The sequence below is a fragment of the Euprymna scolopes genome, chromosome 8, assembly GCF_053919585.1.
Source record: "Euprymna scolopes isolate OS-2025 chromosome 8, ASM5391958v1, whole genome shotgun sequence".
Classification (NCBI taxonomy): Eukaryota; Metazoa; Mollusca; class Cephalopoda; order Sepiida; family Sepiolidae; genus Euprymna; species Euprymna scolopes.
This window is the reverse complement of record NC_136489.1, coordinates 128,260,839-128,273,159: the sequence shown is the minus strand read 5'-3', so window position 1 is coordinate 128,273,159 and position 12,321 is coordinate 128,260,839. Positions and strand designations below refer to the sequence as shown.

The 12,321-nt window shown below is 31.5% G+C and overlaps 1 protein-coding gene across 1 annotated transcript in view; it reads left to right on the top strand.

Moving 5' to 3' along the window:
• LOC145283767 (nuclear pore complex protein Nup107-like) overlaps positions 1 to 12,321 on the top strand; it is a 124,046-nt gene that overhangs the window by 19,932 nt on the left and 91,793 nt on the right. The window contains exons 5-7 of the mRNA XM_080132823.1: positions 752 to 819; positions 7,020 to 7,073; positions 9,901 to 9,970. Coding sequence (XP_079988949.1) covers positions 752 to 819; positions 7,020 to 7,073; positions 9,901 to 9,970 — 192 coding nt within the window. The remainder of the gene's footprint in view (positions 1 to 751; positions 820 to 7,019; positions 7,074 to 9,900; positions 9,971 to 12,321) is intronic.

Below are 12,321 nucleotides of genomic sequence, written 5' to 3'. Positions count from 1 at the left end.
AATTACAGAGCAATATAGTGAATAAATAACAAAAGACTATATTCCAAAGTTCATGATGTTGACCATCTTATAATTTATTCCTTTCAGTTGACATTTACAATTCTTGACAGTATCTGTTTCGTAGCACAAAAATCACTTAATTATATCAATCAGTGAATCTATTATGTTCTTAACTCATCAGAAGAAATAGCAACAATCAATCCATCAAAAGGAAATAAAGTGCGTTTTGACATGATTAAAATCCGAAAATTGGAAGAGAAGCTGTAAATACCTTGTTTCCATTACACCATTTTGAATTGTTGCTATTTCTTCTGATGAGGTAAGGGCATAATAGATTCACTGGTTGATATAATAATTAAGCGATTGATTTTGTGCTACAAAAAGATACTGTCAAGAATTGTAAATGTCAACTGAATTAAAGGATAAATAATATGATAAACATCATGAACTTTGGAATATAGTCTTTTGTCATTTATTCACTATATATATATATATATATATATATATATATATATATATGAGATAGAATAATACCAAAGCAACTGCTTTATTGTGAGTTTTCCATAGGAAAGAGACCACAGCATAAACCTACAAAAAAGTTTAAGGATGCACTGAGGAATAACGTTAAGTGATGGAAATCAATGTCACTAACTGAAAAATTCAAACTGGATTGAAGCAAATTTTCAGCCCTTTGACAATTTTTAAGTTTGCCTAAACAAAATAAATGATTTTTCTTCCCTTTTACTTTCAGTGACACCAAAAAGTGGATTCAAATTTCCCAGTTCAATGATCAAGCGATCAACTCCTTACACTAATCAGGTAAAAAAATATACTGAACTGTGTGTGTTTTTTTTTTTTTTTTTTTTTTTTTGTGAATATTTTCTGATTTCTTTACTCACTTTTACGTATACAGTATATGGCATAAAAAAATTAGTAACAAAATACAGTACAGTATACAATGCACATGTATATAATCAAACAACATTATAAAAAACACTGTAAGGCAAGGCTTATACCATAACCAGGAGCAGAAAAAACATATTCCAGCTCGAAACCTGAAAAAAACATATCCTAGGGCCACTATATCCCGGGGGTTCTACCGTACTTATTTTGATGCTAGGTAAAATCGATTTTATCATGTGACTCCATCCCATCAACTGGTCCAGTCTATTTTTCTCATGAGTATAGGTGCTTCCATTATTTTGATTTTAGGCTAGATTTGACTAAGATAATTTAAATAATTTTCAACATGTACCATAATGTAATAGCAATAAGATCTCTTGTACACCAAGTTTAATAGTTTTGTGACTGTTATAGAATATCATTTTGTTCATGTAATCTGTATCCTTTATATTCCTATTCTTTCTGTAAAAGTCAACCTAGTATTTTTGTTTTCTTTATCAACCTGTCACAAAGTTATTAGTTTTAAACAATCACCTCTGTGCATGCATTGCTATTTAATACAACAATCAATTGTGTTCCAAGTATTGACCTACTACCAGGATCAATGTTACCTTACCTCTAATCAGTCACACTAGAAGAGATGCTTTGCTCTGAATAAGAGCGCTTAAGGGTAACAACAGGTTTTAAGAAAAGGAACAATATGTGCACTGTGTCTTGGACTTAAACTGTCTCGGGCTTAAACCGTGACCATCGTCATAGATGGCCTGTCAGCTGAAAAATGACGTCATCGCCATAGGTCCTAGCAAGCAAGATAAGTGGAACACACTGTCGATAATGAGCGAACATTTTTTACAGAAAGCATTAGAAAACTTCAAAATTGGATTAAAAAAGATAAACATAATACTTTGTACTGAAACTCATCCAATATTAATAATAAAAATATTAATAATAAAAAACAAATTGAAAGGGAGAAAAGTTGTTAAAAAGTTTTAAAAAAAAAAAAAAAAAAAAAAGGAATACGATTTGATTTGTATGAAACTGAAGTTTATTCAATAGAAATAAATAAAAACGAACAATAGATATTTTTTTAAATCAAAACAAAATTTTAAAAATCAACTGAAATACAAACAATAAGTTAGTTTAACTGAATAACGAACAATAAGTTAAAAATTAAATTCAAACAAATGTTAGTATAAACAAAGTTATGAAGGCAGAAATATTTCAAACATTGAATATTAAAACTTTTCAAAAATCTGTTGTAGAATTTAATTAAAAGTTTGAATTTTCCTTTTTCTGATATTTTTTTTTTTTTTTTACTAATATTGTCATTCTCTTTGCGACAAAAATTGTTTATAAGGGAATTTGATGAACTCCATATCAGCATTTTTTTCAATTTGCTGAATAGTGTGACCATCATCACAAGAGTCAACATGAAATAATCAATTTTGATCAACCAAAATATTTAAAGTTATGTACATGGCTAATTTTCTCTGATGAATCGAATGTAAAAAAGAATCACATTTTGTAAGTTTGTTTATAACTATATAATTATATAAGACAAAATTATTAGTTATATCATTTGGGTATAGCAGAGAACCTCTGTTAATACCCTGAAAGTAGCTGTTTAATTCAGCTATTTCTTCAACAGCCTCTCTCCCGGATATTAAATTTTTGAAGCTATTGCATTTCAGTTTTTTGAAAACTGCATGACAGCAATAACCTGCTAAGTATAATATAACAGGAAGTACTTCCTTGCATTGATTAACATCATCTTCTGTTACATCTATGTTAAATTTATAAACATGTAACTCTTGCTCTCTTTCATTTCATCCCAGTTAGTTTCTTTTAAATTTTTAACTTCAATAGTTCGATTATTAATTGGTAAGCTCGATTTTAAAACTGACAACATTCTGAGTTTTTTTTTTCACATTCATACACCTGACGTATTGATATATTATACTGATCTTCACTAAGTTGTCGATACTGACCAAACCTTGCCTCAAGGTTATCTGTCTGAAACTTTCCTGGTAATATATACACCATGTTCAGTACATTTATACAATATTTAGTAAATTCTAAAATTGCGTAAGTAGTATGGTGCAAAGCAATGTTTCCTTTAACTTACCAATTCTTCCAGGAATGCTATTCCAAGTTTCTAACCAGTCACAGAACACATTTAGGAAAGTATAATTATCACTATTTAATGTAAGTGGATTAGCATATTTATTACGAAGTCAACAACCTTTATATGATGTTTTCACATTCAGTATTGTTCACCAAATATAAAATATTTGAATGTATCTATTCGATTTCTGCATAATTTGGCAAGCATTCCTGTTTTCCTAAGATTAGCAAACCTTGAATAGTATATTTGTTGAAAATTTGCAAAACCAAATTAACATTTTGCCTTTCAAAAGTAGTCGGAGAAAGAGCTTTTGAAGTCAACTTATAGCAATATTTCACAAGTGATTGAGATTCTAAGGCATAAAGTTTATGTAAACTAGAAAATGGAGCACTTTGGATGTTATCTAATTCATGATTTCCATTATAACAAAACTTTGGGAACATCCTGCATTTACATTCATCTTTTTGGCCAAGCCAATTGTTTCTAATGCATTTTAATATATGCACTAAGTCGAATAAGAAGAAAAGAGGGCTAGACGTTCTAACTGGATGGGGATATACAATTGAAAGTTTTGATAGGCTACAAAAGAAAGACATAGCTTTTTTATTTATTGCATTATTATCTGTTATTACAGATAATACCTTAAACCCTATATCTTCTAAGCCAATTATTACACGTTTAATTATGTCAAATAAGTTCTCAGCTAGAAGACATTTAGTTGGCATAACATGCACAGCATCCTTATATTGTGAGAATACACTGCTAAGCATAAAAGCAAATGCACTTGTGGCGGTTCATTGCTGTTGTTAGCTAAGCCAACAATATTACCACCTTTATAATCAAGATAAGGTTTGAGATGTATTTCATCAACAAGTAAAGATACTGCGATGTCATTCTGCATTAGTAACTTAAACTTTTAATATACATGAGAAAATTGTTATCGTGTTGTTCAATGACAGGATTCATGGAAGTTGATAAGGTTAATCTTCGAATGGTTGAATAGCATGGTAAAATTACATTTTTAGTGTCTCTTAACAGTCTGTACCCTCTAGGGGAGCAGTTATATAATAGGGAAGAAAATACCATCATTTCACTCGAATAATTAACCTTATTCATTGTCATTATGTTAATTTGAACTTAATGGCATTAAAATATTTAAATGATTCATCTTGCACTAATAGCAAAACTGATAAGATTAATTTAATTTTAATAAAGAACTTATATTAGAAGTTTTCATTTCCTGTTCTTCGATGTCCATTTTTTTCATGTTTTACATCAAAATCTGCAGAGTATTTTCCTCTGTTACATGTTTAGGAATTCTATACTCCCCTATAGCACTCATTTCCACATCACTACAGAATGCTCTAACGGCCAAGTCTGGTTCAATCACCATAGACATTTTTATTTTTGGGCATGGGCATCTCTTTATATGGCATATAATGATGGTATTGTCTTGCCTAATAGAAGTCCAATAATTTTTATCTATAAACATTAATTTTTTTTCTAAATCATCAATATTATGGAAAGTTTAACGTTTCCGTAACTCTAACTCGTCAGCAACACTTTCACATAATGCACGCTTAAGAGCAGAATTTTCTAAACGCATTTTCTTTGCGTTAGGAGACTCTCTAAAAGTGGTTGATGACGATAAATAGGAGGGACAGTTTGGTAATATTCGAGGAATAGCACCATCCTTAAGATAGGAATTTTTAATTTAACACTAATTGTCTTTCCAGTCCTTTCATCAAATGCTGATGCCTCTCGCTGTATGTCTTCAGGTCGAAAATGAAATTCACATACCTAAAGAAATAATTTAAAAGAAAATCGTACCATGTTTGACTTAATACAAAAAAAAAGAACATTACATGACAAAAAACGATAAAATAAAAAAAAAAGGTAAATAGGCAGAATTAGGCCACCCTCGAAAAATCCTTTTAAATTACCACTTTTATAGGTTTTCGAGGGTGCTGAAAACGAAAATAACGTTTAAAATTACGGCAAACTAGTAGTTTCCAAGATATAAAGATATGTTAGTTAAAAAAGGGGGGGGGGGATAATTTAACCTAAAACGACCACCCACTTTATGGCTAATTTTTTTTTTTTTTACATGGGCAACGAGCAATTTTATTTAAAATTACATTTTCACCTCAAACAAGGCGAAGTGCCTCTTTGATGTAGGAATGAACACAACTAAACGTAAAATGAGCACCTACAGTTGAACCCCTTTCCCCGACAAAAATTCTGTTTATACTTTTTGAAAAGGGGGCGCTCATTTTACGTTAAACTGTGCTCATTGTACGTTGACTCCCAACACCCAACATAAAGGTGGCCATACTCATTCTTCTTCGCTTTTATTTGTTAAAAAGAAAGTGCCCTTAAAAAAAAAACGATGGCCGTAAAGTGGGTGCTCATTTTACATTAAATTTTTATAGAAAAGTGATCCCCCATTTTTTAAAACTAACATTTCTTTTCTTGAAAACTACTCGTTTGCTGTAATTTTAAACGTTATTTTCGTTTACAGCGCCACTAGTAGTATCAGAATTGGGGGGGGGGGGATTTTTGACAACCCTAACACAAAACTGCGAATAACATATACAAAACTTGTAATTTCTCCGTTTAAAGTGGGTTGTTTATTTTCTTTATGGAATATACTTCCAAAATAAACTATTAAAATTGTTTAAAAAATAATAGAAATATTATTTTTTTATTGCCGGCATTTTGTAAACACTTTTTTTTTTTTAAATAAAAAACAATATTTCTATTATTTTTTTAAACAATTTTAATAGTTTATTTTGGAAGTATAATCTCCAAAATTCTGACACCTATAGGGCCACGACATTTACCACAAATAATTATTAATAAGCTTTTGGGATAACAAAAACGGTCATAAACTTTTAAAAAAAGTTTAATCTATTTCACGCTGATATAAATATTGCACAGTAAAATAGTTGAACTAAAAAGATAAATGATTTTTCTTATTTAGAATTATTTAAACAAGGAATTACATTTTTACGATATCGCTTTTATTAAATTGTTAGGTGAAAGTACATATTTTCACCATACTCCCCATTTTAAATAAGTTTCTAAATAATAATTTATTATTTCAATACATAACTTAAATTACATGTAAAATTCATTTTTTATATACATACTTTCATTTTTATTTTAAAATACGTTCTAAATAAATAAAAATAAAAAAGGCGTTTTTTTTTTTTTTTTTTTTTTTTTTTTTATAAATATCTCAAACATTTTAACACTTACTCTGCTATATTTAGATGGAGTAAAATCCTTTCTTTTTATTACATTAATCCACTGGTAAATTATTTCCTTTTTTTTTTGGGAGGAAATGAAAACACGCTAACTTTTGGTCCATTTTCGTAGTTACCTCAGCATTTTGGAACTATACATCTCGACGGCATGTTTAAATTTATTTAACCCTCCAAAACTTTAAACCAACTTCCGGTTTAGTCATGAGACACGTCACCAAATTTCTACAGACCGATGTTCATGACGTCACCAGACTAAATTATAGTCGTTGCTAGGCCATCATATTACAGTAGCCATGCTTAAATTGTGTCTCGGGCTTAAAGATTATAAGAATTATTGTTTCTTTTTTTTTTTTTTTTTACAAAAATTAATTGGGGGGGGCATAGTACTGACACTGCTTACTACATTAAGTGCAATTGTTTGCATCTCTTTTGTACTTGATTTATCAGGTGTATTTACTAAGTAGATTTTGAAATTCGTTTTCATAAGCCTGTTAACTCCTATGATTACAGGAATGATAGAGATTTAAGTTTCCAGTTCATTACATGAAACCTTTTTATTTGGTTATCTTCTTTCAGCTCTGTTTAAGTGCATTTAAGTGTAAAGCATCATTAGGGATAGTGACTTCAACTAGGGTTGCTTGTATATGTCTTCGTACATTTTCAATTATTATTTTTTCCTTTTTGTTTCTAAACTATTTTTTTCTTTTTTTTTTTTTCTCCAGTCTTTTAATGAAACACTGTTTCAATCACCTGTGTCTGCAATTGGAAGCAAACTTGTAAGTTTTCTCCATAAATTCTGCATACATTTATTTGACATGTCCAGATTATATTCTTCCTCTTCATTTCTGCCATTTTTACATTATTTTAACTGTTTTACTGTGTGTGCATTTTTATTTTGCTTTTAATTAGTTACCTCTTGAGAATTTCCAACTTCATTTTATCTACTGAGATGAACTTCTCTAATCCCACATTTCCTCCCTCTTAGATATTGCTTGTCAGATTATTTTACTTGACACGTAGCCAAGTGAATATAATTGTCCGCTGAGATATTCCAGAGTGAATTTAACCTACTGGTATTTTAGTCTCAGAAAGAATTAAAAACATCTACACTAAATATTTAAGAGTTATAGAACGTCTAATGAGAGAAAATAAACGGTTCAGTTTGAAATATCTGGTACTTGTACAGTTTAATCAAGGCATTAAAAAATGAAAATATTGAGAAAAAAAAGGTTATATTGTACATATCCGTTATGGAATGAAGTTCTCCAAAAAAAATATGACTTAATTTGATCAAGTAGTTCAAAAAAAACAATTTATGATACTAAGCAAAAGGTAGTCATGTTTCGATTTTTAGGAAGAAAAGCTAGTATTAAAGATGGGGAGGGAGAGCGGCGCTTTAAACTGAGTTGTCTCCCCGTGGCGTGTTCAAAAACTTAAAAGATGGCTAACTTCATTGCGCTCTCATAAAAACATGTTTTTCTGCTGTAAAAAAAATCTACTCTATTTAAATTAAGTGTAATTTTGTTTCGGAGATTCTCAGTCCAAAACGGATACATACAATATAACCTTTTTCGATATTTTCATTTTTTAATGTTTTGATTAAACTCTACAAGTACTGAAATTCCAACATATTTCATGGTTATTATCAAAAAATACATTTTCTCTTGAAAATGGATCACATTGTAATGGTTGGCAAAAGTTTGTATATTATTTAATTGGAATTCATTAATAAGACGAGTATTATTTATTGCGGACCATTCTCCTCATCTTTCTTAGTTGTTGTTTCACAATGTTTCAGCCAACTATTCCTCTGGCTTTCGTCAGATGGTAACCACGACAGGATAGGAACTCTGAATCTCCTAACTTCATCCTCAGCAATTAATGCCATCCATAGTTGTCATCTCACCACGTTTTGGCCAAGTAAGCCTCTGGCCTGCTTTGAGTAGGATTGAAACCGCTATCTTCAGACAATTCTCACCTAGAACTGTAGAGATTCAACGTCTCTATCCACTGCGCCACAGGCCCTGATGAAGGCCAAAGGAATAGTTGGCCGAAACGTCGTGAAACAACAAGAAAGATGAGGATAATAGTCCGCAATAAATAAATTTAATAAATTGCAAGCAGCAGTAAGCACTGATTGTTGTTGACCTATGTTTATGAACTGCTGAGAAATATTTTGCATGCTTAAATTATTTTTAAAATAAAACAAAAAACTATCAGCTAGTCAAACTATGCTTTTGATTATTTCTCTGCGGACATATTTCTGTTTGAAAGCAGTAGTTGTGACTGCTCACAGATACATATGATACAAGCTGAGTGCCCGACATTGCCCAGTCATAAAATATGCTTAAATATGATGTTTTAATTTATGCACATTTTGTAGAGTCCATTCTCAATCGATTATTATATTGTACTCAATAAATAGTGAATTCAAAAATAATAAAATAAAAATGACAACTAGAATCAAAACCAAAACATAAAGCACTCCAGCCTTAGTTTTTATGATTTGAGCTATTGTCAGATTGATAAGAAATAGTTAAAAATAAACAGATTATAACGTATAAAAGTCTGCGCGTGCATTCAATAAATTTTAAGTCAACTTACGCTTGTCAAGTTCTAACTTTTAAAACTTTTGACTCCTTAGCAGTTATTTTTATTGGCTAAAAACCCATAAAACAATGGTCTACAAAAATTGTAATCATTTGACCTGCCTCATGCCACTCTGTAAGCTTGCATTTTGGAGGAGATGCACTTTGAAAAAATGGAGACAGACAATACACACTGACAGACCTAGTGAGTTTTATAAATTAGCCTAACAATCTTTTGATATTTGAAGCAATCACAATAATTTGTAATTTCTAAATATTTATGAAAACATTTTGGGATTTCTAAATATTTAATTATATATATATATATATATATATATATATATATATATATACTGATCTAAGTGGGCACATGTCTGTTTAAAAAAAAATTTCTTTAACTGTTCATATAATTTCATTAGAATTGTTTTTTTAATCCTTATCAAACTGAATTGTCCTTATTTATTTGCCACCTTACGAAGGTAGTTAGATACTAGATTAGTTCTTAATTTGGAGAAACCTAGCTTCTCGAAAGAAGGCAGACTGGATTGTGGCAAAAATAAAAATTGCATTAGTCTAGAAGAATTTCTCTTTCACTGACTGAGGACAAAACAGATGCAGTGTAGTATTACAACTGATACTATCTTTAGAATATGGTCTACAAAAATTGTAATAATTTGGCCCATCTCATGCCACTCTGTGAGCTTGCGTTTTGGGGGAGATGCACTTTGAAAAAAACTTTAGTGTAATGTAAACAGACATCTTGCTACTAAATTCCCTGCAACTCGGGTTCTTGATAGTAGCCCCCTACATCAAAGTGACAACGTGCCTTGTTTGGGGTGAAAGTGTAATAAAAAAAAAAAAAAAAAAAGGCTTGAAATCTATTTCATATCACTCAACAGGGTTTCTCAAACTGGGTTATACTTGGAAGATATGTTAGTAGAATTCAATGCTAAATTTTGGTTGTAGTTGTTTTGTTTAATTTATTTAAAAACTCTTCAATTATCTTCTGTTTCAGGAGAGTGCCTTTGATGATGTGACGACTACAAATGTCGGATTGCTACTTGACGAGGAACCAGAGTTAGCAGGTACGAAGCAGACAATGTTATATAAAATTAGAATAAAATATGGTAATAATATGCTTAAAATATTTAGAAAACTGTATCAGCTTGGATTATTTCTCTGCTGGGATATCAAAGTTATCAAAATAGCAAATAGTAATCCACAAAAGGTAATTCCGAATCCGAGTCTTCATACAATGATGGCTGCCAATTCACATCCAATTCTAGCAAAACTTTCATTAGAATTAGCTTTAAAAGTTTTGGACCTTGTGCTTATTTAATAAAATAAAATTAAAAAAAAAACCTTATGTTTCTGAATTGGAGATATGGATATAATAATTTATATTATTTATATTTATATTCTCCAGACTGCTATTCTCACCTTGAGTGTTATTTTTGTTTTGATCAATGTAACCTCTGACCTTCTTCATGTGTATCATGTTGAACTCTGAAATCTGCATGGAATTCAAATGAAACTCTTTAATCCACAAGGGTAGATGCTCTCGTTCCATCAACCATGGCATGTAATTCTCAATGGTATTTTGATTGTCACCTCCACTGAGAATGGAACCTTCAACCTCCTCCGTGCAGGCAACATTCAAACTAAAATTCTGAATTACTTAGTCGTTCTAGTCATGGTTGACAGAATGAGAGCATGCTACCCCTGTGGTTCCGTTTGAAATTCCATGAAAATTTCCATGTCCAAAAGATACACCTAAAACATTTTGAACGTTACATCAACTGAAGTGTTAAAATAACACTCAAGTATCCCCAAAAGTCTAAATAATATGAAAAAACTTGTCACTGGAAATATATATTCAATGATGAAACGTTTGAATGTTACGCAGCTTGAATCATATTATTCAGACATTTCATCTCTGACCCCGTTTCACAGCCATACTTTTGTATGATCCTAGCTGCAGATGCAGAAATTTGCCGATCTCACTTTACTGTGCATAATGAAGTCTGAATTGTATGGTAATGTTACCACCTCTAAGTCATCTGAAATGTTCAAAAATGTGTCCCACAATCATGTTGATGGCCCAAAACCATCTGGTAAGTCAGTTAAGACATGGAGGGAATCAGTTGATGACCACCTGATCCTGGTGGGTGACGCAAACGAAATGGCAACAGAACGAATAAGTTGAAAATCTATAATATAAATCTCGCCTGTATGTTTGTATGTCTGCCTAAAACTTTCGACAGAAGCGACGGGGTTTTCACGAGATCAGTATCATTTTGAAGCAAATATATCGAAAAATTGGCTAAAAACATTTTCTTCACCCTCAACTGGGCACTTTTCTACAAGTACAGGGTCGCTTTTTTTTTTTTTTTCTGATATTTTCGAAAGTCATCCCCTCTTTTCGATTTACTAGCCTTAATTTAAAACTTTGCCACTTCTGATTTGCTGGTGGACACAACGGCAAAGATGTCCCTTTCTTTTTTTTTTTTTTTTTTTTTTTTTTCACATTTTTTTCCTCCTTCGCCGTACGTGTTTGAGCATGCCTGCTTACTATCAATTTTTTTTTTTTTTTGCTCAACACACACCTCCGAACACCCAGGCAATGCCAGGCATCCAAACTAGTCATTCATAAAACATAAAACCTCCAAGATGAGATGAAAAATAAGATCTAGAAAAATATGTCACATAAGAATTAATGGTACTTGTACAGTTTAATCAAGACATAAAAAAATGAAAATATCGAAAAAAAAAAGGTTTTATTGTATGTATCCGGTTTGAACTGAATTTACTTAATTTGATTGAGTAGTTTTTTTGTTTTGTTTTTTTACAGTAGAAAAACACATTTTTATCACAGCACGTTGCAAGGCAGACATCTTGGATTTAAAAAATATTTAAAGGCAGAGGGACCTCAACAATGAATAGGTGGGATTTTGTTGCTTGTTAGGTTAGTCGGGATTATATAAAAGCGGAACACCCTAAAGAAAACAACACTACAGCTTTACTTTAAAACATTTATTTAAAAAATCAATCGAGGTAACTTGATTATGTAGTAGAGCTGACATTGATTCAATGTAGCCGTCTTTAGCTTCAATCACCACCTCGATACAGGTTCAAAACTGGGAGCATGCCTTTTTCACAAAAGCTGGCAAGAGCTCGGTGAATGGCGGCGATCAAGCTGCCTTTGGTGTTGTAGGAGGTCATGTTGATGAGGTTTTCAATGCATAACCAAACAAAGTAGTTCAGTGGGTTCAGGTCAGGGGAGGAGGGGGGGTCAGTCATAGTCCTCCTGAGGCCAAGCCTGGGTCTATTTGGACTTGTGGGCCAGCGCCAAGTCTTACTACCACACCCAGGGTCTGCCAGCACCCACCTGATTGCATTAAAGGATCGCCACTCTCTATAGCACATCCAGGTACAT